We start from the raw sequence: 26,730 nt of genomic DNA, 5'->3' as shown, positions 1-26,730 counted from the left end.
ATTTTTCCACAGTTTGTCTCTTTCCTACAGCTAAAGCTCCCTTGCGCTAATCCTGAGGCTAACAACAGTTGCTAACGTTAACCCTGACATGAAAGTTAGCTAGCCAGTTAACGTACAGCTTAGCTTAGCATAAAGTTTGGAAAACATCAGAGCCACACAGCGATTTATCGCAGTCGAGCAGATTTAACAAAACAAAAACATACAAATCTTTTTAGAGCTAATAAGAATCAGTTTTTGTCCAACGTCGCAATTTTTTTACGCCAGGTTTTAATCAATGATCGCGGCGAACAACGATTGTCGAGCAACGTAAAAAAATAAAAACGGTGTCTGATATGAAATTAAATATAATTTTTTCTGAGCTTCTTCGGTTTGATAAATTTTTTTATTGTACGAAATAAGTTACAATAAATCGCTGCAGCTTCACAGAAAAAAACAGGGAAAGTTCTTAAAAGCGATATTCTCTAGTTTTTGTGTTAACTTGCCAAACATGCTACGATACCTAGTTAGCTAACAATGAGCTTGATAGTGTTTTAAACAAAAAAAAAACTAGAAGACAAAAAACAAAAATAGATAAACAAATATTTTTAATTCGTTCCTGGACATAAAAAGGGCAACGAAAGAAAAAGTGCAACCCACTGTCCTCTCTGATTGGTTGGAAGCTTTTACCCCTTTTAATATCCCCGCCCCCTGTAGGAGGAGCCAAACTGCCCATGGTTAAACCCCTCCCCTCTCCTCCTGTGTCCACCCCTCCCTCCCTCATAGGCCCCGCCCCTCCCTCTTGGTCCTCTGAAGAACCTCCTGTTGCCCCTGTTCAGGGTTGAGGGTTTGAATCCCTCCGACTCCTCCCATGTGTCCTCCGTGCTGCAGCCGACTGACAGCGACTCCGAGATGACACCGGGCAACGCGTGACCCATCCTTTTGGCGCCATAGTGTTTCGGGTGGACATGGTAGACGTCGCCAGGGGCGGCCGCCGTGGAGACGACGGCAAAATGGGACGGGGAGCCAGCAGGGCTGCCGCTGGGCTTCATGGTCGTCATGGAGACGGGGTCGTCAGAGACGAGAGCGAGCTACGAGAGAGAAAGAGAGAGAGGGAGGACGTTTGTAAACCGCTCACTCTCCCACACCAAACCCCACAGAGAAAATCAGTGATTTTAGCTTGCGGGGACACAGGAGCTGCTGGTGCTCTGCTGCCTCCTGTGGTCACTTTGTGTCACTGAGGTAAATCTGGAAAAAGATTTCAGACGCTAAAGTGACAAAATAAGACATTTGAACTTGTGATGGAAGCAGCAGCGGATCAACAACTCATGAGCTGTGATGTAAAATGGTCGTTTTTCTCTATGAGGTTTGGTGTGGGTGAGACAAAGATGTGTGTGTGTGTGTGTGTGTGTACATACTATTGGTCTGTTGTTGAGCGGCGGGTCGACCAGCAGCACGGTTCTCGTCAGACTCTCTCCCTGCTCGTTCCTCACTGAAAAGAAAGAAAAAAAAAAAAAGCACAGTGAGAAACCCTTCAGCTCCCTCTAATGACCAAAACACAAACTGCATTCAATTAAAGAAAAGTTCACGTACACAGACTCGGAACCACCATCGCTCTGCCGCTGTTAGCATTAGCCACATTAGCAGGAGCAGCCAGACTATCCAGTGGAACGGGGGCTTGTCCAGACACCGTGTCCCTGTTGTTGGCGAGAAGCTGCTCCATCACTCCCCGACTCATGAGGACGTCCTCCGGCGTGGACGACGGCTGGAACGGCAGCGAGGACGGCGGGTACGGGGACATGGTGGGCGGGTACAGGGGGTGACCCGTGCCCGGACCTGGGTGGTAACCCTGCGGAGGAGGAACCTGGTATTGCACAGTCGATGAAGGATAACCGGCCACGTAGCTGGAGTTTGTGGGTGACGTGGCCGCCATGTGGTGCTGTTGCCATGGCAACGAGGTGCAGGGCATCCTGTGGGGAGGAGCCTGTGTGACGGAAAACCCCGTCTGGTTAAAGGAGGGCTCGCTGGGACAGGAAGTGTCACCGAGCGGTGCCTGGTGTCCGTACTGAGGCGGTGTCGCAGGGTTTGTGGGATAATGAGCGTACGACTCCTGGTGAACAGAGGGGGCGCCGGAGGGAGGGAAGGCAGGGGTGGGTGAGGGAGAGCGGGAGGGAGGGTTGGGCTGCAGAGTGTAGGCCTGTTGGAGGGGGAGGAGGTAGAAGTAGGGCGGTAACAGAGGCATGGAGAACGCCTGAGGGGAGAGAAGAAGAAACATCAGGTTTCAAGTCAAAAAAAACTCAAAAATGTTTAAATACGAAAAACTCAGTACGATAAAAATAATATCCTCTTTGAAATAACCACGTCTACAGTGAGGAGCGCCACCAGCAGGAGGCATAACACTATTGATTCAATCAATTTTTATAATAAATGACAGAGGTTCCCAAACACTGGGTTGGGATCCACAGATGGGACGCAGGTGACCTTCTTTGGGCCCAAAAAAACAACTTAGCCAAATTTTCCGTGAATTTTTACTTAAGATTTTTTTTTAATTGATTATCAAATTAATTGCACAGTAATAAAAACATATATTATACAAGAGTGGTTCTCAAACACTGGGTCGGGACTTGCTTACAGAGCGAAAATGATTCCGATGTGACCGTTAACGTTTGCCGCTACGTTTACGCACAAATTTGCTCTGGTCAGAAGTCAGAAGAAATTTTTTCATCACGTTACAGGGACTTACAAAAAACAAAACAAACATGATTGGCAGTTCGTTTAATAACCAATTAAAACAGAGGTTCTCAAACACTGGGTGGGGGGCCCACAGATGGGACGTGGATGACCTTTTTTGGGTCCCCAAAAAACAAATTTGCAGTTAATTTTTTCAATCTCTTAGGGAAGATTTATGCAATTCTTACTTTTTTTTTTTAACATACATTAAATTTAAGTTTTGATGGTGACAAATTATTACCGCTATATTCTGCACAAATTTGCTTTTTTCGTGATTCATATGTGATTTGGGTCATGACTGTTACCCCATCTTTGGGGCTGCCAAAGATGGGTGAAAGAAAGACTGCAGATTAAGACTGAATTAAGCAATCAATGTGATTTCCAAACACTGGCTCGTGACCCACAGATGGGACATGGGTAAATTGTTTCGGGTCCCAAAAAAACAAATTTTCCGCACCGTTCAAATGAAGACTGATGTGTTATCGTTTAAAATAATGTGCATTAAATGTTTGTTTTTTAAGGAAGATTTAGTGAAGATTCATGTTTATTTTTATTTTTTTTTTAAATAATGTGGAAAGGAAATAAAGTTAGACAGGAAAAATCATTTGTTTTTTGCGAGTTTGCCATCTTTAAAAACGGGGTTCTCACATACAAAGTATGGGAAACGCTGGGTTAAAAGACGAACGTATACTAAATAAACTGCTGTGACGATACTTTGTAGCAAAAGTATTAACCAATAAGAAACTCCTTTAAGGTCAAGGTTAAAAAAAAAAGAAGAAGCATTTTCTTATTCCAGATGTTTGTACCTTCACGCCCAGGTTGAAGAAAAACCTCAGAATGTTCAGATCTGCAGAAAAAGAATAAGAAAACTCTGATCAGTGACACGTTCAAATGAGCTGCTCAAGGGTTTATACTGTGTTTACGCTTTTATTTTGACGGGTTCACCTCGAGGAAGGTCGTCCCCCTTCCTGCTGGAGGAGAGCGGTGGAACCGGGGCCATGTTTCCCTTCTCCTCCTGAGGAAAACCAGGATAGAGAGGGTCCTGGTAGAGCTGAGACAGCTTCTGCAGAGGAACCGCTCCTGGGATGGACTGAGGGTGAGGAAGGTGAGGAGGGTGAGCGGTGAGGAAGTGCTGGGAAGAGGGGGGAGGAGACTCCGGCTGCGTGGATTCAGTTTGGGGTTGAGTTTGGAGAGTCGGGGAGGCCGAGACACCGAGGGAGGGGTAAGGCTGCTGAAGTGGGTGAGCATGGAGGTGAGGATGGGGGAAGGAAGTCCCTGGAGCAGGATGAGGTGGCTGAACCCGGATCATCTCAGACTGGGACTGAGAGAAGTGGGTCTGGGTCTGAGACAGAGGCTGGAGGTAAGAAACAGAGGTCGTGGTCTGAGGGAACGAGGTCTGGGTTTGGGGAAGAGAAGTCTGGGTCTGAGGGAGGGAAGTCTGAGGAGAAGAGGCCTGGTACTGAGAGAAGTGGGTCTGAGACTGAGGCTGGAGGTGAGAAACAGAGGTTGTGGTCTGAGGGAACAAGGTCTGGGTTTGGGGAAGAGAAGTCTGGGTCTGAGGAAGAGAGGCCTGGTACTGAGAGAAGTGGGTCTGAGACTGTGGCTGAGAGAAGGAGGTCTGGTTCTGGGGCTGAGGGAAGGGGGTCTGGGACTGGTTCTGGAGGTGAGGAACCGAGGACTGGACATGTGTGTGCGTCTCCTGCAGCACGTTGTGAGTCAGCGGCAGAGACGTCAAACTCCGAGTCTGGGTCTGAATCTGGGACTCAGAGACTTGGCTCTGGTTTTGGGACAGAGAAGCTGCAGAGTTTGACACGAGACCTGAAAATAGAAACGTGAAAATGAATTTACAAAAAAATGATGAATGATGATTCGTCTATACGTCCATTTTAAGATTTGCTTCTACTCAACAGACAAATCTGTCTGTCAACATGCTAACAGCCACATTTAGACCACTCACTCTCCCACACCAAACCCCACTGAGAAAATCAGTGACTTTAACATCACAGCACACAGGAGCTGTTGATCCACTGCTGCCTAAGTTCAATTGTCTTATAGTGTGAATTCGGCATTTGAAATTCTTTGTTCATATTAACTTCAGTGACACAAAGTGACCACACGAGGCAGCAGAGGACCAGCAGCTCCTGTGTCCCTGCGAGCTAAAATCACTGACTTTCTCTATGGGGTTTGGTGTGGGAGAGTGAGTGGTTTACAAACGTCAGTTTCCTGTTGGAAAAGTCTCTCTGATAGTGAGATAAAGACGTGAACGTGTTCTAAAGACATCGTAAAAACCTGAACTATGCCTTTAAACTTAATATCTTCATGTCAGAGAATGACTGAAGGACACTAAAGTGAATTTAAGGTTTTTCTTACTCCGAGCAGGAGCTTCTTGAGTTTGAGCCACATGATGAGGAAGAGATGAAGGGGAGTCGGAGGGTGGACTGGGGGAGTGAGGGAGAGAGGCACGGTGGAGGGAGGAGGACGGGAGGAAACCCTGAGCTGTGACAGGAGAAGGAGCGATGGGGGCGATGAAGGTGTGAGACGGAAGAGGAGGGGCGGAGGATTTAAGAGGAAGCGAGGAGGAGGAGGACGACGAGGTGGGAGAAGAGGAGGAGAAGGCAGGTAAAGACGGGGGTGACGAGGTAGTGGGGAGGACAGGGGTGAGGAAGGCAAAAACGGAGGCGGAGCAGGGAACTGCGAGAGTCGGAGCTCCACCCATCACAGAGGGTTTAGAGTGCGGGGCGACGGCAGCAGCTGTAGGAGAAGGTGCGTTTGGTTTTGTGGTCGGGGCAGCACAGGTGGGCGGAAGGGCGGGGCTAGAGGGTGGAGTTGGAGAGGTGGTGTATGAAGGAGGTGCAGCAGCAGTGGTCGCCAGAGGTGGAGTGCAGGATTTGGGTCTTTGTCCAGCAGAGGGAGACAGTGCTCCGGTGTCCTCGTCTGGACTCCTCTGTAAAATAAAGTGTTAAAGTTACAGACGCGGAGACTTTTATTCTGAAAACCTTTATTCTGTGTTCAAGGTTGTGTTTTAGCATGGATGAGAAGGGACTCAGATTAAACTGCTTCCTGTTTACACCTGAACCTGGTCATGTGACATGTTAACTCACCGTCTTGTTCCCCTGTGACCTCCTCTTCTCTCCTCCCTTCTTCCCTCCGTCCACCTGCGCGGAATAATAAAAAAAACCCATCATCATCAGACTGGGGTGTGTTCACTCAGGTCCTCGTGTAAAAAAAAGCCTGATCTCGTTTCCCGTGAACTCACTCTGAGGGCGGGGAACTCTTGCTCGTCTCTGAGCTGGATCTCCTCCTCCTCTATGTCTTTGGACATAAGCTCCGCCTCCTTCACACCCTCCACCAGGCTAATGGACTTCCTGCAGAGTCACACGCACGAAAAACTTTGATCACGCCATCTGTGGCGTTAAAAATACATGTGGTTGTAGAAGCAGCCCTGACCTGACGGGTTTGGCTCCGCCCTTCTCCTCCGCGTTGACCTGTGGGGACCACGAGTGCTGCTTCTGGACACGCCCATTAAAGCCCGGCGCCGCCGCTTGAGAGCCCGAGGAGGACTGAGACGCAAGTTTCCCGCGACCTCCATGTCCGTTGCTGAGTCTCTTGTCTTTGACCACGGTGCTCCAACTGCTTTCCTCACTGGGAGGACGCAGACGCCACAGAGGGACATGTCTGCACGCACACACACACACACACACAAGGTGTGCAATAAGTGTATCCATATACGCAAATAACACTTATTCAGCCAGAGAAATTGATTCCAACTCCCACACCAAACCCCATAGAGAAAATCAGTGATTTTAGCTCGTGGGGACACAGGGGCTGCTGGTCCTCTGCTGCCTCGTGTGGTCACTTTGTGTCACTGATTTAAATCTGAACAAAGGATTATAAATGCTGAATTCACACTAATAAGACATTTGAATTTACTGATGGAGGCAGCAGTGGATCAACAACTCCTGTGTGCTGTGATGTTAAAATCACTGATTTTCTCTATGGGCTTTGGTGCGGTGTGCTGAAAAACAGATTTTAGCCACTTAACAAAAGACTCATCTATAATAAAATCTACGATGTCTTAAGAACACGTTCACGTCTTTATCTCACTGTTAGACAGATTTTACCAACAGGAAACTGGAGTTTGTAAACCACTCACTCTCCCACACCAAAGCCCAAACTAAAATCACTGATTTTCTCTATGGGGTTTGGCGTGGGAGAGTGAGTGGTTTACAAACGTCAAATTCCAACAACAGTGAGAAAAAGACGTGGACATGTTCTCATTTGCACTTCTAAAAAAAAGCAGAAATATTGTGGAATACACGCACTTCTTTCCCAGTTCTTCTATGTGAACGACCACCATGTCGCTGTTGGCAGGCACTTCCTTAACAGTGGCATTGTAGCTCCGCCCACTGCTCTCAAGACGTACCTACAGGTAACGCACACACACCCACTGAAAAAAAATGCACTGTATAAAAATAAAATAACTCAGAATTTAAACAGCGGCAGACACAAACCTTGCAGCGGTCGCCAACAGTGTACTGCATCCCCGCCGCGATGCAGTAGTCCATCTTTTGTTGGGCTGAGAATAAAAAACAAACAAAATTGTTCATTCTTTATTTTTCAATCTGTAAATTTAATCTCAGAAGTCCAGAAAAACCGACTCACTCTAACCCCATAGAGAAAATCAGTGATTTTAACATCAAACTTCTGTTCTACAATCGTGACACTGTGTGTGTGTGTGTTACCTCTCTTTGTCTTGTGCCAGAAGTCGTAGTCTATGTTCCTGAACAGAGTTGGGTTCAGTGAACGTCTCACTCTCTCAGGCAGCTGCCGGCCACGCCCGCGGCCCTGACACACACACACACACACACATACACACACAGTTATTCAGGGCTCTGTATAAAGCCCTAAAATGTTCTTCAGTGAACTAACTCCCAATATTTCCCATTTTTGTGACACCAGAGCAGTGGATGGAAAAACACACAATTTTGTTTGACTGGGGAAACCAGGTGTGTGTGTGTGTGTGTGTGTGTGTGTTACCCTGTAGCTGTGTCTTGTAGAAGTTTCGCTTTCCACCCTGCATCACACACACACACACACACACACACACACGTACAAGTTTAACAGTTTTCTGTACGAAAAAGAGCAAAAATGTGAATAAATGGAACATCAAGTAGGAATAATTTAAACAAATGTTACAAAAGAACAAATAAATATTTACTGAGGAAAAGATAGCTTGTTTAGGTAGGGTGCAAATCGTCAAAATGGTCGACTTCCTGTTGAGTTGAGGCCATGGTTACAGTGGACTTTTTTGTTTGTCTTGGTCGATAACATCTTTCCACCGAGTTTGGGGAAATTCGGTGGAACTCAATTTTGCCTCTGTTTCCACCTTAGGGGGCGCTATAGAGAGGAACTATGCCAATATCGCATTTTCACAAGACCTGACCTCCATGCAAGGTTTCAAGAGTTTTAATGCACATTAATGCTCTCAAACATGACCGCAAAGCCACAGATAGAATAATAATCTGAAGGATTAACGATCGGCTCCTCCCACAAATTCGTGCCAGGAGCCGCTTCTTTTACAAAATGACCAACGTTACTGAAATACTGATGTTGCCAAGTGTTTCTAAAACACATCAAACACAAATAATAATATATATAAAAAAAATACTTGCTGCCAAAAATGTTGTAATGCAACAACAGTCACACTAATCTTATTATTTAACACAAAATATTAAAAAAACATTTGGTGTATTATCAAAACGTCACAAAATAACTGTTATGCCACAAAACATATTATGGACTATGGACACATTTTTTGGGGGGGAAATGTTGAAGTAATACGATTCTTAATCACATTAAATCTTTAACGCAGCTCCCCCTTGTGGCTCTTCCAGGAACTATGTCAATATCGCTTTTGCAAATTCTCCATTAAAACCGTCTCCTACCACAGCGGCTCGTCCGCTTCCACGTCCGACTCGTCGCTGCTCTGACACACGGTCATGCTGTCGTCACTCAGGAGGTCAGAAGGTCGTCCGGTCCGCTGACACATGCCCAGGGCGCCGCGCTCCACGCAGAACACGCCCTCGTACAGCAGCTCGTACAGGAGCGCTGCGCCGAAATGAGAAGACAAAAAAGTCTTTTGTTACTTAATTGACGACAATAAACATCATTAAATGTAAACCTGAGTTGGAGAGTTCCACCTCACAAACGCCGCTACTTTTTTAAAAACGTCGATATCATCTCTGTCGTACACAGAGAACCGTTTCATTTACAGGCGTCGCAATGGCGACCAGATTAACCTTAATCTGAGACACTCACACTGGCAGACGGCCGAGGTCTTCATGTGTCTAATGGGATAGACGCTGTCGTAGTGATTCCCGTTCAGGAAACACAACTGCACCTGAGACAGAAAAACGAATTATTATTATTCTGAGTCTGTATTTAATCTTTAAGAGGAACACGTCCTGACGCGCTGAATAAAAAGACTCACTTTGTCCTTGAAGTTCTTATCTGTGATGTTGACCGGAGGTTTTCCAGGTTCCTGGAAGATCAGGAAGTCCCGCCTACACGGAGAGAGAGACACTTTAATTAGACATATTTTAACCAGTGGCGAGACACTACAACTTCCTGTTACAATTAATGACTAAAATAATTATTACAATTCACATTATTATTGCGATAAATGTAAAAAAGTGCTCGAAATGTGTAAACCAATTCTAAAAAAACACTAAAATCACTTCATCAAAAAGAGATAAGAAAACATTCATATTCCGAGATAATAAAACATTCATAATCTGAGATTAGAAAATGTTCACATTCAGAGATTAGATAACATTCACATTCTGAGATTACAAAATATTCACATTCAGAGATTAGACAAATGTCACATTCCAGGATTATAAAATGTTCGCATTCCGAGAGTAGAAAACGTTCATATTGCGGGATTAGAAACCGTTAATATTCTGGTATTAGAAAACGTTCACATTCCGAGATAAATAAATAGTCACATTCAGAGATTAGAAAACGTTCACATTCCGGGATTAGAAACCGTTAATCTCCTGGGATTAGAAAACGTACACATTCCGAGATAAATAAATAGTCACATTCAGAGATTAGAAAACATTCACATTCTAAAATAAATAAATAGTCACATTCAGAGATTAGAAAACATACACATTCTGGGATTAGAAAACATTCTTTCGTTATAAAGATAGTTATTAATTTCATCCATGTAAACAGAACATGTAACACAGACTCTGTCCACCAGGGGGTGAAAACACGTTAAAGGATTATTTTCTCATCATCAAATTGAACTTACTTGTACATGGCAGCCAGTGCACTGATCTCCACTTCACCCACCCATTGCTGAAAACAAAGCACAAATTCTTTTTGCAATCGTTAAGAAATCTTAAAAGACAAAATCGTGATAAAACAACAAATTATAGCAACGTTTTAACAAGGAAAATCACTTGTAGCTGAAAGTTCTTACCTGAGGATCCTGAAGTTTTGACAGATAATCCTCAAAGTCGCCTTCAATAAACTGAAAAACAGTTGGATAAAACAACTATGAAACAAGTAAATATAATATTAAATATTCAGGAATATAAATCAGTAAGTAAAAACATAAAAAAAAAACAGTGATTTTTTTCACTGTTTCTTTATTATTTTGTTGCAGCTTCAGTTTCTGCTGAGTCACCGTTTACCGTCATATTTTGTTTTATTTATATTCACAAATAACAGCTGATGCTGGCAGTTATTGTTGTTTATAAATGAATTAGGTGACAATTATTGTGTTTTTGCTAATGACTCACCAGACGTTTGACTAATCAGAAACACCCTTTCAGTTGTTTTGATTTGTATGAATAAAACTCCACACTAAAGGAACATGTTTGAACAAAAAGGTTTATTTACCGCCTCGTAGCTTGATCTGTTCTGCTTCAGAAACTCCACACACTTGGCTCGAACTGTGGTGTGAAGGCTCTGACAGTGGAGCACCTGAGAGAGGTCAAAGGTCAAGATTTACAACAAAATCACATACAAAAATCAACACCAATGTTAAAAATGTGACTTTTAACAACATTCACATGGATGTAAAAAGACTTTAAATAAATGTTCTGACATTAAAAGAAACTGTCACTTTCATTTTCATAATTAACATCTCAATGTGCAATTTAAAAGACATAAAAAATAAATAAAGAACTATAAAATATAAATGCGGTATGATTTTAAACTCGGAGCTTTGGTCAGAGGAAGCTTTAACGGCTGATTTCTCATTGATATACATCATTAGTTTAAAAACCCAAACAAAAGTGTCATGATATATACATAATACAAGTTCTGTATAAAACAGTTGAGCAGCTGGGAACTAAATTAAAACAATTTAACATAACTGTGCTTAAACAATCAGACATTAGGTTGAGTTTTAGTTTTGATTCAAGTGTAGCTAATAAACTGGCACCTCAGTGTTAATAAGTGTCATGTTTTTAGAACTCAGAGTCCATCACAAACGGAACCCTATTAAGATAAGTCGCGATTCAACGGTTTACAAGTGAAAAGTTGTTAAAATACTGTTATTATTAACTTTCAGATTACGGTGAAGACACGATGACTTGCTCTGGTTTCTTTCGGCTAACACAATTCACCTGTTTTAGCCCGCATTAGCACAACAAACGGAGCCAATCATTGCTCACCTGCGCTCCATTAGCTTCTGAGAAACTTCGCGCTAAAGCGTGACATTTTGTTTTTCTCCCCACTGTTATCTCTTTACCTGCTCCGCGACAGCTCTGAACAAACACGACCCGTCCTTGGCAATCTTCTTCCGATGCAGACCTATCGATCTCAGGTAGTCGTCCATGGCTTTCTCCGCTCCCCTCTCGTCGGTGCCCGTGTGTCCGCAGCCCTCCATGCTAACCTAGCCGCTGAAGTTAGCTGCTGAAACTGCGTTAACCTGCGCGCTGGTTCGCTGACAAACTTTCACACGCCGCACGGCTACGACTCCCAATATCGCCGCCGAGGCGGAAAAAGTTCATGTATGACTTCCAGGAGAGAGCCGGAGACGCGGCGGCTGAGTGTAGTTTCGTTTCCCGGGAAGCGTCGCGCCTCTGAAGCCGCTTCTGGTTGTCAGAAAGTGAAAGTACAACTTCGGCTCGGCTAGGCGTTAGCAAAACTGGCTAACACCTAGCAACCTGCTAGCAAAACGCCCCCCTTCGTCCTCTGACGGTGTCAAGTTACATACAAGCCAGTCACACAAGATCCGGTTTGACTACCAAAGTAAAACAATGTTTTTTTTCTAAAAATAGGCCACAAAGAAAAAAAACATATAGTAGAATAAATTAATTAATTATATATATATATATATATATATATATATATATACACGTATATAAAAATTAAAAATGATTTAAAGTCCTCCGTATGTCAATATAAGTTATATATTTTTTCTAATTATTTGTATAACTTTGGGAGGTTGAATTCCTTTATTCATATTGACTTTGACATTTTATTTTTAACAATAATAATTATTATTTTTATTATTATTATTATATTTAAATGAAGAAAAAGACTTTGTCTATCAAAATAAAAGTCCCTATTTGGAGTACATGAGTGTGTTCTGACTCATGAGTAGTCGTGATATAAAACAACAGTAACGTGTACTTCTACTACTGTATTACTGCAGCAACATGGCCGCCCCACAACTCCCACAAGTGGGGTGTGTTCGGTTTCCCTGTGCAGGACTATCACGTGCAGGTGGGGGGGAAATCCGAGATCCACGTGGTGGATTCACCAGAGCAGCGTGGATACCCCGCGGGACCCCGCCCACCGTGGGCTGCGTGCAGCTGCGGGACACCAGAAACACCACAGGGGGGCGCTACTGGAATAAATGTCAGGGGAAAAAAAGACTTTCAAAATGTAAAATAAATATTTACAACTGTGTAAGGGAGTTAAAGGGATAGTTCAGGGTTTTTACTCTGTAAATATTAAGCTCATGCTGTTTATATTCTGGTTAATCACCATATACAAACAATATGTATTATTATTGTAATATTTAACACATATCTGTATTTGAATATTCCTAGTTGTTAAAACTTGTCTTTGCTGCTCTAACACTGAAAACCATGTTGTGCTTCTGCGTTGTGAGCGCCCCCTGCTGCCAGAACCAGCAGCTCCTGTTTCCCCGTGAGCTTAAATCACAGATTTTCTCTATGGGGTTTGGTGTGGGAGAGTGAGTGGTTGACAAACTTCAGTTTGTCCGATGCAAATGTCTGTCAATAACAATGAGATAAAGACATGCATGTGTTATTAAGACATGATAGGAAACCAAAGACAGTGAACTGTCCCTTTAAAGTGACCTAGATCAAGTGTATGAGACAAACTGTTCCTGTGACTGATGCACTGATGCCGTCCTTCTCCCTCAGCCCTTGATCTTTGACCTTTGAGCAGAAAGTGATGTCTCCTCGTCTTTTTCATCCCTCAGCTCGCTACCTCACCTGTCTCCTTTCCTCCTCCCTCCCTCATCTCCTTTCACCCTTTCCTCTCCTCTAACACTGTGAAATCTAATAATACATGAGTGAGAGTCCCCTCGCCCTCCCCGCAGCCCCCGCGCCGCTCACTGATTTGACAAGCGCACAGCTGCTCCCGGCCAATCAGCAGGCCTCCTGCCGGCCACCATGGAGACCTACAACATGCCAGGTAACCACGGTAACGGGCAAGAGGGGGGGGACAAGACCCATGGTGCTTGACACTTATCCTCCCACTCGTTCAGTGAATGTGGCGTGTGACCTTCACGTCTGTTTCTCTCTGGTTTCTGAGCGACTGTGTTTGAATCGTCTCTGTGTCCTCGGTGAGACCGAACACACAGAAATACGCTGAAACGCGGCTTCTGCTGCCGTGTCACGTGACGCACTCACACCTGAGGATCACATGACCACAAAGAGACAGACAAATGAGCACAAAAGACAGAAAACACAACAAAGAGACAGACATATACTGCAGACAAGATTTGACCATTAAGACTCAAAGCGATCACAAAGAGACCAAAAAAGACCAAAGAGAGACAAAGTGTCCACAAAGAGACAAAAAAGGACTTCAAAGAGACAAAACAATTCCACAAAGAGACAAAACAACAAATGTCCTCTGACATGTGATCACGACCAGCAGGGTCACGTCCGCGTGACCTTTAACGACGCGGAGAATCAGATGAAATCAAACTTTATTGATCATTGCAGCAGCGAACAGTAACAGGATACAGCAGTTAACCTTCAAAATAAAAGAGATGAAGTGATGAGTGTCATGCTTGTGTGTCTGTGTGTGTGTGTGTGTGAAGTAAAGTGATGATGAAACGTGCAGGTAGAGATACACTTCTTACTCCGACCACAGGAGGGCGCTCTGTGGTCTCTGCTTTTATATTATATATATGTTTTTTTAATCTTTCTTTATTTTCACTGAACCTTCAGGTTTGGTAAAGAGTTCTTATTATTATTATTATTATTATTTTAATTGTTGTTCTTTTTATAAATTAAACAGTTAAATATTCTCAAATGATTTATGTCTTATTAAAACTACATAGTGCAACTTTAAATGAAGACATTTCAAGCTCTTACAGGAGCCTCGCGTAGTAAGTATGTAAACACAAACACATTATTATCAATATACAACACAAATATTAGAAATATAATCACCGTCCGACAGAAACCATGTGACCTCAAAAATCCCCCAAAAAGAACGAAGAAACGTCTCAAAATCACGACAAATGACATGCATCGATTTTAGCCACTTAACAAAACTCAGTTAATGAAATCTATGTCAGTTTAAGTCTACGTTGTCTTAAGAACGCGTTCACGTCTTTATCTCACTGTGAGACAGACTTTTCCAACAACACCAAAGCCCACAGAGAAAATCAGTGATTTTAACACCACAGCACACAGGAGCTGTTGATCCACTGCTGCCTCCGTCACTCAGTTCAAAAATATTATTTTGTCACTTCGGCATTTGAAAAACATCATTCAGATTCACCTCAGTGACACAAAGTGACCACACGAGGCAGCAGTAGACCAGCAGCTGCTGTGTCCCCACAAGCTTAAATCACTGATTTTCTCTATGGGCTTTGGTGTGGGAGAGTGAGCTGTTTTCCCAGCTGATTGTTAAAATGAAGTTATTTCGCAACTTTTACTGAAAACCGACAGTAAAAACTTTAGGCGTTTAGACTTTTATTTTCTCTGCGAGCGATCGGACAACGAAAGAGTCTCAAAGTAACGGGAGGATTTTGAGGGGCGTGGTTTGTGAAGGACGAGAGCGACAGGCAGTAAATATGTGACGCGGTTAAACAGCGTGGAGTTCTGTGGGCGGCGTCAGCGTCAGCAGGCAGCGACATCATCACGAGCAGGATGCAAAAAAACGTCTTCAAAAAAACAGTTCTCAGTGCATCGAGCAGTTTGTTTACATCCATCACTTCAACAGTCCAGAGGAAGCAAGGAAGCAAGGGAGGAAACAGGGAAGGAAAGATTAAACTAGTGAGGAAACAAAAAGAGAGGAAAGGAGATGGTGTCAGGACACGAGTGAGGAAATGAGAACAGAGGAGGAAACTAGTGAGGAAAGGAAGGGAGAGAAAGGGGAAAGGAGGCAGTTGGTGAGGAAACAAGGAGATGAAAGGGATAAAGGAGAGGAAGAAAGGGAGAAAGGATGGGAGGGGAGGAAACAAGGAGTGAGGAGGAGAGGACACCAAGAGAGGAGGAAACAGGGAAGGAAAGGAAAGTTGTGAGGAAACAAGGAGAGATGAGCAGGAGAGGAGAAAAAAGGAATCAAGGAGAGGAAACAAGGTAAGAGAACAGGAGAAGCAAAGAGAAGTAGAGAAGAAGGCAGGAAATGAGGAGATGATAGGTAGGAGAGGAAGAAAGGGAAGAAGGAGAGTTTATTAAGATGTTGTCAGACCAAGGTAACAGAGAAACGAGTGTTTAGAAGAAGAGGAGGAGGAAGAGGAGGAAGAGGAGGCTGAAAGGGGGCGTGGCTTCAGAGAGATGAGTGTAGTGATGGGGATGAGAGGAGATAAATCTCTCCATCCTGCTCGGTCAGAGAGCGAGGGATGAAGAGGAGGGAGAGACGACGACGACGATGATGATGATGATGAAGGTGCAGCAGTGTGTGTGTGTGTGTGCGGCCGCGTGTGCAGACGCTGCACGTGTTTGTGTGAGCGCTGATTGTCTCCGTGCACGTATGATCGGTGCGTGTGCACGTCGCCCGGCGTGTCCGCCGCTCCACCGCCGCCAGCATTAGCGTTAGCGTTAGCGTGTTTGACCTTGCAGTGCAGACGCAGACTGTCCCGCCTCTTGGCGCTGTAAGGGCAGAGGTCGCAGGTGAACGGCCGCTCGCCCGTGTGCACGCGCACGTGCTCCACCAGCTTGTTGGCCGTCCGCGTCAGGTGACCGCACCGGTCGCACCGGTACTGGTTGCCTTGGCGATGACCCTGGAAGTGAACCAGCAGCTCCTGTTGCCCTGGAAACGACCTCTGGCAGATGCGGCAGCGATGCTCAGAGCTGCTCGTCTCCGGCTGGGTTACCATGGCAACTGCAGGAGCCCTGCTGGAGGAGAGGGAGGGGGGAGGGGGGGTGACGACGGGGCAGCTGAGAGTCACACACACACACACACGCACACGTTAGAACAAACAATAAACAAACATCAGAATGAGACGTAAACACAAGTTAAAACAAACAAAAACAAATAAAAAGTAACCTGGCGTCTCCGTTGACGCCCGTGTCTCCGTGCACGTGTGTGTGGGCGTGAACGCTCATCTCTGCCTCCTGATTGGTCGAGTGCTCACACACACAACAGTGCAGCGAGAAGGAGCCGCGCTCCCATTGGCGGTGTTCCGTCATGTGACTCTGGAAGAGGACACGCCCCTCCGTCTCAAACCCGCACACATGACACCTGTGGGGGTGGGGCATAAGACGCGGCAACAGGTTAAAAAAAACACAACACACACAAAATAGAAACTGAAAAACTTTATTAAAATGTTTTCTAGCGCCACCATCAGGTCAAAGTGAGGAGAGGAGAGGAAACAAGGAGAGGAGAGGAAAGGAGAAATCAGGTGACAAAATTACATCATATTCAAGAATAAAGTGTGTGTGTGTGTGTGTGTTCTTGTGCTTCTAACACGTGGGGACCGAGTACATATGAGCACACTTTAATAAATTGGGGACAATTTTTAGACAAGTGAAATGTTTGTGTGTGTATGTGTGTGTGTGTGTGTGTGTTACCTGTAGAAATAACCTGTAGTTTGAGCTCTGCTGACGCTGGTTTGAGTTTCTTTGAAGTCAAAAACAAAACAAACAGTTTATTCTTCTCTTCAGTGATTCATGGGAAAATTTCCCTCTTTTTAATATTCTCGCTCTCTAATGATGAGTCTCACAGGAAGTTATCACTGTGTGAGTACTTTCATCTTTACTATGAAACCCAGAGGACAAAAAATAAATCTGTAAATGCTGACAAAACACTAATAATTATAATAATATTATAAAATATTAAATATGAGTAAAACTTAACAGAAAATATTAAACATAAATTCACTATATTTTTACATTTTACACAAAGAAGAATTGATTTATTTTAAGAATTGTGAGTTCTATTCAGTTATTTATAATAATGTAAGCATTTGTGTTTTATTTTATAACTGTAAAATATAGAGCATCAGATAGATTTAGTACTTTTAAGATAATTATTAAGGTTATAATTACATATTTCTACCTGTCTGTCCAGATAATTTAGGGAATTGTTACGTTTTTATTGCTAAAATATACAAATAAAATATGTAAAAATATGATATTACAAAATAGGAAGGTCAAGAAGATATATATAAGGAATACGCGGAATAAAATTTAGTGAAGCAAAAACCTTCGTACATAAAAACAATAAAAGTCAGGCGTCATCTTAAAATGTTTGGCAACGGGAATGCTAACGGCAGCTGCGGCTAATCGTGGTATTATGTAGTAGTAATTTACCTTGTACAGGTTCCTGGGCGTTCACAAGTGTGGGGGGGCGGAGCGAGTCCACATTCAGCTTCAAAACAGGACTAAAGAAAAACACAGGTATGTTGATATAATATCTGTATATCATGACTAGGGATGGGAATCGGTATTGGTCAGTATTGGTCGATATTGGTCAGCATCAGTCAGTATAGATCGGTATTGGTCGGTATCGGTCGGTATAGATCGGTATTGGTTGTATCGGTCAATATCAGTCAGAATCGGTCGGAATTGGTCGGCATCGGTTGGTATCAGTCCGCTAAAAGTCTTAGTCTTAAGGTCACATGTTACCTGCTCCTGATGGGCGGAGTCGACCTCTCCATCAGCTGACCGGTGGATTTAGTGACCCTCTCTGTACGAACACACACACACACACATTAATGTGAGAACATGAAAACAGAGGATGAACGAGTGAATGTTTGTTTGTTTACCTGACAGCTGGTGCAGCAGTGTTGACGCCAGGTTCACCGACATGTCCTGCCACAGCACCGCCCTCAGACACTGATCCTCCATTTTGGCTCCAAAGAAAAGCTGCTCCTCCGCCTTCACTCTGGAAAACACCTGGTCAGCCATGTTGGCTCCGGGGTGGAGCCGGTCGGCCATCTTGGCTCCTGACGGGAACGCCTCCTCCATCTTCACTCCTGAGAGACACTTGCTGTGGCCGAGCTTTGGCCGCTCTGACAGGTGTTTCGCCTTCAGCAGAAACTGGTCCTCCATCTTGGCTCCGGAGAGAAGCTCCTCCGCCATCTTGGCTCCGTCCTGAGCCTCCATTTTCACTCTAAAGTGAAACTCGTTGACGCCGACGGCCGCCTCAGCACCAACGTGGGGCCCTCGAGGGAAGAAACCGTCCTCCATCTTGAGGCCAAGGAGACAGCGGTCGGCCATTTTGGCTCGGGGGAGCAGGTGCTCAGTTGTCCTGTTGCTGCTGAGACTCTGCTCCTCTGTTTTGATGGCGAACAGACGGCAGCTCTGCATTTTGGGCGGGAATGAGGTCATCTCTGTGGCGAGCGGTCGCTCGTGGATGAGGTCAGAGATCGCCACGGCGTCCACCTCCACCGGCTCTTCTTCTTCTTTGACCCTGACGCCATGACAGTGCTCCTCCTGTCGCTCTGTGATCGGACGGCAAGAAGCAACATTAATTGTTTGAAATCAATTCACGGTGTGAAAGTTTTGATGAGCGCGTTCAGGTTTTACCCGCCAGTTTCCTCAGCAGGTCAGAGGCCAGCGTGTCCGGCGTCGCGTTGCCGTCGGCCGTGTGCGTGAGCGGCGGCGGGTCTGGACTGGCCCCAGGGCCGTCCGGTGAGAGAGCGGGGCCGGGCTCGTCCTGCTGACCGCCGCGTGCTTCCGGGTGGGCCTCACGCCGCTCAGGTTCTGCCTCCACTTGGCTCCCAGGATGCACTTGGACTTTCTGCGTGGCCTCTGTTCACGAGAAGGTTTTTGTTTACAGGTCAAAAGAATGTGGACGGCTAAACGTCGACACTCGAGCTGAAACCCACACCAAACCCCATAGAGAAAATCAGTGATTTTAGCTCACGGGGACACAGCAGCTGCTGGTCTGCTGCTGCCTCGTGTGGTCACTTTGTGTCACTGAGGTCAATCTGCACGAAAGATTTCAAAAGCTGAATTTGACTAAATAAGACATTTAGTGATGGAGGCAGCAGTGGATCAACGACTCCTGTGTGCTGTGATGTTAAAATCACTGAGTTTCTCTGTGGACTTTGGTGTGGGAGAGTGAGTGGTTCACATCAAAGGCATTTGAAATCCTTTGAACATGTTCTTAAAGATATCGTCGACTTAAACTGACAGATTTTATTATATTATACACGTGAAGTGTCTCTAATTGTTAATAAATCCAAATATTCTTTTATTTTTGAGGACAAAAGAGTCGTAAAGCAGCCGAAGATTAACCAGAAATAAAAGATAATCAATAATGTCACTGTGTGTGTGCGTGTGTGTGACCTTGTCTGGACCAGGCCTGCTCATGGAGACAAAACCTGGTCCTAACGAGGCAGAACCTCAAATCTGGAACTGGTTAAAGTTTAGGACAAAAGATTTGAACTGTGGTGTGTGTGTGTGTGTCTATGTGTGTGTTTGTGTGTCTGTGTGTTTTTGTGTCTGTGAGAGTGTGTATGTGTGTGTGTGTGTGTCTGTGTTACCTGACAGCCTGATCAGGAGGTCGGACGCCATCTTGGTGCTGACATCAGGGCTGAACAGAGAGGTGGCTGCTGGGAAAGGGCTTGAACCTTCGGCGCGCGCGTCCGCCGTGTGTTCACCGCACACGCCGCCTGTGTGTGTGTGTGTGTGTGTGTGTCGTTTGGCCGCATCAGAGGGAGGCTGCAACACACTCGACCCACGCTTCATGACGTGTGTGTGTGTGTGTGTGTGTGTGTGTGTGTGTGTTTGAAAAAGAGAGGGAGTCAAAACTCAGGAGAGAGGGAGGAGGGCAAGAGAGAAGGAAGACAAGGAGGAGGAGGAGGAGGAGGAGGAGGAAGGCAGTGTTGCTAAAATAAGACGAGTGTGTTCTTCATCGTATGGAGGTGAGGAAAGCATGATAGAGAGAGGGAGAGAGAGAGAGAACGAGGGAGGATTCAGACTGAGCTGCTGCTCGCTCTCATTGACCTGAAAGAGAGAGAGAGAGAGAGAGAGAGAGAGGGAAGGAAGGGTGGAGGGAAGGGGCATGAAAGAGGGAGGAGAGAGGATGAAGGGCGAGAGAGGACAGAAGGGAATGGAGGCAGAAAGAAAGAGAGAGAGAGAGTGATGGGGAAATGAAGGGAGGAGAAGGAGGAGAAGAAGAAAAGCACAAACAAAGTGAATCTGTGAATGAATAAATGATTGAAATAGAAACGTTCCAATGATACGGAGGATAAATCATCCCGGTTATCGCCATGGTAACGGCCCCCGCCGAGCTCGTCTCCTGCCCTGACCTTCCCCGATCAATTCTGATCAATGATCGTCAGTGATCGCTCATCACTTCACCCACTCTTTCATCACTCATTCATTCATTTAACACGGTTCTGGTTGTAAATAATTCATAATGACATTATTACATAAATGTGTCGTTACACAAAACAGCCACCTGTTCACAAGATAAACATGAATTTAATTAATTTAATTTATGTAAAAAAAAGTGCGTAATAATATATTTATTTATTATAATAAAACGTATGAATCATTCATAAATATTCTAATTACAATTTTCAAATTAAATTTAACACAATTTAAAATAATTGCCAAAAATACAATATTTAAAAAACTATAAATAAAAATTGAAAAAAAAGTTTTTCAAACACACAAATACAAATAAATACAAAATAAAACATTTAATTTAGTGCCTTTAATTTAATTCAAACTATAGTTGTAAAACTTAAACTCTTAATAAAAAATACACATAATTTAAAAATTCTACTTCTACCATTAAAAAGTAAACTTATGAGTACAATTTAAATTGTAAATGATTGTACATATTGAATTTAAATTATACACATATATATGTATACACATATAATTAAATAAATAAATTAAAATAATTGACATTTTTTTAAATAAAAATGTACTTTTAAATATTCTATTTATTTTATTATTATTATTGTTATTATTATTATAGTTATTTAAATATAATAAATTATTATTTAAATAATATCTAAATTAAAAAATATAACACAAATATTTAAATGTAATAAATACAAATAAAAAGGTATTCATTTTTAATTTAAAGATATATATTTAATAAATAAATAAATGTTGTACTTGTGAAATTGAGAGATTATAGATTAAAGATTAAAGATGATGAAGTCATTAGATGAAGTTGACCAGGACGTGTCCGTCTGTCTGTCCCTCATCGACCCCGCTTCTCTCCGTCTCCAGGCGACACAGTGCGGGCTTCTGCTGCCGTTGCATCCGGCCGGGAGGCGAGAGAGACCGGGCAGCGGTTTCCTCCCTAACCCCCCCCCCCCCCCCCCCCGGTGTCAGCGCCCCGGAGCCCCGGCGTCAGATCTCTGTGCCCCCCCCTCCTCTTCCTCCTCCTCCTCCTCCTCTTCCTCTTCCTCCAGCATCATGGCTGCGCGGCTCCGGTTCTCCAACACAGAGTCACCTCCACAGCTCGGGGAAGCGGGGATGACACCGCTCACTCTCACCGCCGTTATTACCAGGGTGTCCGTGTCTGGTTACCGGGGACGAGGGCAGGTGTCAGGAGCGGTTATCCCCCCGAACCCCCCCAGCCTCCCCCCTCCCTCCCTCCCTCCTCCATCATGGCTGAACGGTAACTCGACCTCACAGGACCTTTCAAGTCATTTTCACGGGTCAGTTAGCATCGATACCCGGACACCGTGAGCACCAACACTCCCTCACACGGGACGGACCGCTGTCCCCCCCCAGCCCCCCTCCCTCCCCGCCTTCCATCGCTCTGCTTTCCCCTCCGTGACTTACCGGTACCGGGAGGGCAGGTGGTGGCGGCGGTGGTGGTGGTGGTGCAGTCCGGGGCAAAGCCTACATGAAGACCATAGGTTTCATGTTCCATGTTCTCCCGCCTTCTGTTCGCTGTCCTCGCGGCTGTCTCCTCGTCTACGGCGATAAAGTTAAAATAAAATAAAAAATAAAAATAAAAATCTAACGCACAGATGATTCTCCTGTTCCCGAGACCGAGGATGACGGGTCGGTCACCGAGCACAGGGCAGATGGAGGTTTCCGCCTCCTCTCTCTCTCTCTCTCTCTCTCTGTCTCTCTCTCTCTCTCTCTCTCTAGCTCTCTGAGTGTGTGTGTGCGTGTATGTGACAGTACAAGGGCAGGACACAGCGTGAACCCACGAACACGCGCCTACTCCCGCCACAAACTCACATAACATTGCAGCCTTTTGGCTTCATAATGATATTTGTATCTTAATCACAAAAGTGTTGTTATCACATTATTATGGAAATCATTATCGCATTAGTATCATACAGCAATCATAAAAGTATCATAATCACAAAAGTATCGTAATCATTATCGTATTAGTATCGCAATTGTAAAAGTATCATAATCATTATCGTATTAGTATCGTAATCATTATCATATTAATATCGTAATCATTATCATATGAGTATCGCAATTGTAAAAGTATCATTAATCATTATCGTATTAATATCGCAATCTTAAAAATATTATCGTATTAGCAACGTAATCATTATCGTATTAGTATCGTTATCATCATCGTATTAGTATTGCGATCATTATCATATTAGTATCGTAATCATTATCGTATTTGTATCTTAATCATCATCGTGTTAGTACCGTAATCATTATCGTAAATGTATCGTAATCATTATGATGTTAGTATTGTAATCATAAATGTATCGTAATCAGAAAAGTATCGTAATCATATCGTATTAGTATCATAATCGGGAAAGTATTATAATCATCATCGTATTAGTATCGTAATCATTATCGTATTAGTATCGTAATTGTAAAAGTATCGCAATCAATATGGCATTAGTATCGTAATCGTAACATTGTCAAATCCAAGTAGTGCTTCAAAATGCAAAAAGAAGAAATGGGAGTGAGACAAAAAAAAAGTTATAGTAAACAATTTATTACAAACAACCATTAAACTGAAATAGGCTGTTCATCAGCTGATCAAAAGTTTAAGACCACAGCCTTTAACAGCCTAAATCTTCACAAAAATGTGGATTCCGTGCCATTTTCTGTCAGGTATCCACACTGTCATGACCTCCTGATGGCAAAGGCAAAAAAGCTTTCTCTCTTAGAACACGGTCGGGTTGTTGAGCTGCATCAGCAAGGCCTCTCGCAAAATTTTGATCAGGAGTGTATTAGAATTTTAATCATGGTCATAACGTAATTATTTCTGTAACTGCATCGTTTCAGTAATCGTATGAAATGATCACAAATCTATAAGATCCGAAACATTTTTAGGCTGTACGATGACGACACCTGTGAAATCGTATGTTACGACGCAAGTTGGTATAGACGATAAAAAGTAGCAGCCGTATTTTATTAGCCCGATTGTTGTTTTTTTTTTATTAATATGTATATATATATATATATATGTCGTAAAACAACTATTTTCACTTATGGAGGTAAAAAAGTGAACAAATCAATAAAATTGTGAATGCGAAAAGTGCAACAGAAAAAAAAACCAGACTTTAACAACCTTGAGGTTTGCGCCCCCTACTGCTCTTCTCAGTGAACTAACTGTTACTGAATGTTGCAGCAAATTACATTGAAATGTTTGCGATACATTGTTCCATGATTGTAAATGAACGTAGGATTTTGATTCAGTCCTTGAAATCATTTCTTTATTACAGGTGGAAATAAACTGCATAAAAATGAAGAGATGAAAATCCTTATACAGTTGATCTTTTTAGCCAGTAGGGTGCAAACATTAAACACCATTGGTGAAGCATCTGGCTACAGTTGCAGCTAACATAGCTTCTAGCACCTACAGTAGCCCCTCCCCCCTTTGTTCACCCGAAATTGACTTTTGTTTTCCCCAAGATAAAAATAAAAGGGACACTAAAGCCACACCCCGCAGGTAACTATTTTCTCCATTGTTGTTAAAGGCACATTTTCAGGTGTAACAGGTGTAACAGCCCAAAGGCTTAAAAACTATACTGTCAGTGTAATAATGGTCCGTGGTATTCCTTTCACGACAAGATATACCAGATAAACCAGAATCAGTGTCAGATACCTGAGCAGGTGACAAAAAACACCCTCCACCACAGTTCACTCCTCTTCATCAGCAGCTTCACAGTCTCTGCAGCAGAAACACAAGCGTTAATAAAACATTCGTCCACCAGGGGGATGTCAACATACTGTATGTCCGATACCACGGTAACAGGGAGGTTGCAATGTAATAGCACATAATGGTTAGACGTGGGTTAGTGACTTGAACTTTCTACAGGGTTCCCATGACTCTGCCAACGTGCAATTCAAGGACTTTCCAGGACATATTCCCTTCAAATTTAAGGACTGAAAGTGCAGACATGGCTTAAGATGGGAGGACAACTCATAAAAGCCTGTCTTTGTCCATGGGCGATCACTTTTATTTACTGATTTGCAGCACACTCTGGACATCTGGACAATTGATTGTCCTTGAACCGCGAAAGTCGGAGCAACCTCACGAACCCCCGACACAGGATTCCAAGATGTCAACGGTAAAAAGACTCTTTCTCTGGGTGGACACTAGCGGTGTGAATCTCTCGCGATACGACACGCGACACCAATAACATCGCGACACAGCAATTCTGTGATTATCAATATATTGTGAGACCACCGTATCGCGGTACGTTGCGATATCAGGTCACTTCTGCCCAAGTTTCACTCATTTATTTGACGTAGTGACGCCCGGCGAGTGAAACTGAAAGAGACTGTTTACTTTAGAGCGTCTTAATTTGTTCATTAAAATATCGATATTTGCCCCAGAGTATCGTTCATCGTATTGTGATACTGTTCTCAGGGCTTTACCACACCATGTCCGTGACACGGGGCAATCGTCGGGTTCTTACACAGCTTTGTAGAAACTCTTCTGGTTCATCATGTGATCTCTGAAGATGTTGATGGCTTTATACACGTCCGTGTTGCTCTGGTGTTCGTCCAACACGCCTTTAAACCTTACACCCAAACAAAATAAACAAAGCAAGTGAATTACACACAAATCCAAACGTACGTGTGTGTGTGTGTGTGTGTGTGTGTGTGTACCTGCGCGTCCAGGTGACTTCCTTCAGACTCTCTTTGCTCCACTCCTGGAAGAGGGCGTCGCCCGCAGTCTCCGGCGTCAGCCGAGGACCAGGTCGGTCATTCAGCAGCTCCTCCACCAGGAAGCTGCGGAGGGAGGCGCGGGCTGACAGCGCCACCAGCCAGTACACGGGCTCGTCCTGAACCACGGAGCGGAGCGACTGCAGGGAGAACTGGAGCCACAGAGGAGGAGGAGGTGATGGGGTAGGAGCGAGGCTCTGGAGAGGAGACGGGGATATTTGTTTATTTATTTATTTGCATACTGAACTTTTGAATAATTTCAAATTTATTCAAATAACTTCACCAGGTTCCTGCTGCTGTAGTGTGTCAGTGTGTCCTGCAGCAGTGAGCGCACGTCACCTGACTCCTGGAGACGACCAATCATGGCCTGCGAGACACGATGACATCATCAGCAAACAGACAAACTAAAGCTAAAGTTAGACAAAGTTACACATTTAGAAAGTCCAGAAAAGACAGAGAGAAGCAAAAAAATGAAGCAAAACAAACAAACATTAACAAAATAAATAAATAAAACCAAAAAAACTCATGAATGAACCAAAATAAAAGCAAAAAAAACTGGAAAAACTAAATGAAAAACAACAACATAAAGAAAGACAGACAGGGGAAAGGTGATGACCTCTGACCTCCAGGGTGCTGCTGGCACTGTGCAGGTAGAGCGCCTCCTGCTGGAGGAAGTTGACATAGCAGCGTTTGGTCAGGTGACCCGACTGCAGTCCAGAGAGGACGGAGGACGAGCGGAGAATGGACTCCGCTAACGTCTCGCTGTGATCCCACACGACCTCGTACAGACTCACACCGGGAACCAGACCTGCGACACAAACAGCGCCACCATCAGGTCACTTGTGTTACGGTAAAGGCCCGGAAAAGTGAGTGCCTCCGATGGTAAAATGGACTTCCGGTCAAAAGTGATGTCGTCACGGTGTTTACGAGCTCTACAGTCGGCTCTCACTGTGCCCTCAGCGCCCCCTACGCCTGAGACAAACACTCACGGCTGCGTCCCAGCGAGGACACAAGGAAATAACAGATCATCGGAAGGGATACGAGACTTCTCTTCCTTCAACTGGGCTGATTTAAAATTAGCGCCACCTACTGCTCATCAGTGAACTAACTCACAATATCTGCCTAACTACAGTGAACAGAAACGTGTGTGCACAACACATATAGCTACATGGACAGCTAGCATGATAAATACAACAGTAGATGGCTAAATAGACAGCAAACATGATGAATATAACACTAGAGGGCTAAATAGATGGCAAAATAG

At 44.1% G+C, this 26,730-nt stretch overlaps 3 protein-coding genes across 4 annotated transcripts in view; all 3 read right to left on the bottom strand.

Annotated features, from left to right (window-relative positions):
• Positions 1–671: 671 nt before the first annotated feature.
• otud4 (OTU deubiquitinase 4) lies at positions 672–11,915 on the bottom strand. The gene is made up of 20 exons (XM_058624799.1): positions 11,474–11,915; positions 10,618–10,701; positions 10,196–10,246; positions 10,025–10,071; positions 9,197–9,269; positions 9,025–9,106; positions 8,652–8,814; positions 7,744–7,780; positions 7,449–7,551; positions 7,218–7,282; positions 7,029–7,129; positions 6,154–6,381; positions 5,963–6,071; positions 5,808–5,861; positions 5,077–5,650; positions 3,652–4,524; positions 3,513–3,553; positions 1,570–2,227; positions 1,395–1,468; positions 672–1,067 (listed from the first exon to the last, which is right to left on the bottom strand). Exons 1-20 carry the CDS (start codon positions 11,609–11,611, stop codon positions 672–674), a joined length of 3,951 nt encoding a protein of 1,316 aa, XP_058480782.1. The 5' UTR covers positions 11,612–11,915.
• A 1,983-nt stretch (positions 11,916–13,898) lies between these two features.
• LOC131456325 (uncharacterized) lies at positions 13,899–22,280 on the bottom strand. 2 transcript variants are annotated; one of them, XM_058624585.1, is made up of 9 exons: positions 22,146–22,280; positions 19,877–20,339; positions 18,915–19,139; positions 18,152–18,829; positions 18,012–18,072; positions 17,697–17,767; positions 16,956–17,004; positions 16,432–16,626; positions 13,899–16,322 (listed from the first exon to the last, which is right to left on the bottom strand). In XM_058624585.1, exons 2-9 carry the CDS (start codon positions 20,079–20,081, stop codon positions 15,617–15,619), a joined length of 2,190 nt encoding a protein of 729 aa, XP_058480568.1. In that variant the 5' UTR covers positions 20,082–20,339; positions 22,146–22,280; the 3' UTR covers positions 13,899–15,616. The 2 variants fall into 2 exon arrangements, with proteins under 2 accessions (XP_058480568.1, XP_058480569.1); XM_058624586.1 differs by having other exon boundaries at positions 19,877–20,075.
• Positions 22,281–23,990: 1,710 nt separating this feature from the next.
• LOC131456376 (uncharacterized) overlaps positions 23,991–26,730 on the bottom strand; it is a 4,474-nt gene continuing 1,734 nt past the window's right edge. Inside the window, exons 3-7 of the mRNA XM_058624661.1 lie at positions 26,090–26,274; positions 25,750–25,833; positions 25,410–25,663; positions 25,217–25,321; positions 23,991–24,465 (exon numbers count right to left, since the gene is read on the bottom strand). Of these exons, the coding sequence (XP_058480644.1) occupies positions 24,435–24,465; positions 25,217–25,321; positions 25,410–25,663; positions 25,750–25,833; positions 26,090–26,274 (659 nt within the window). The 3' untranslated portion in view covers positions 23,991–24,434. The remainder of the gene's footprint in view (positions 24,466–25,216; positions 25,322–25,409; positions 25,664–25,749; positions 25,834–26,089; positions 26,275–26,730) is intronic.

The sequence above is a fragment of the Solea solea genome, chromosome 3 (genome assembly GCF_958295425.1).
Source record: "Solea solea chromosome 3, fSolSol10.1, whole genome shotgun sequence".
NCBI classification, from domain to species: Eukaryota; Metazoa; Chordata; class Actinopteri; order Pleuronectiformes; family Soleidae; genus Solea; species Solea solea.
The sequence above is the reverse complement of the archived record's forward strand: the minus strand, read 5'-3'. Positions and strand labels throughout refer to the sequence as shown.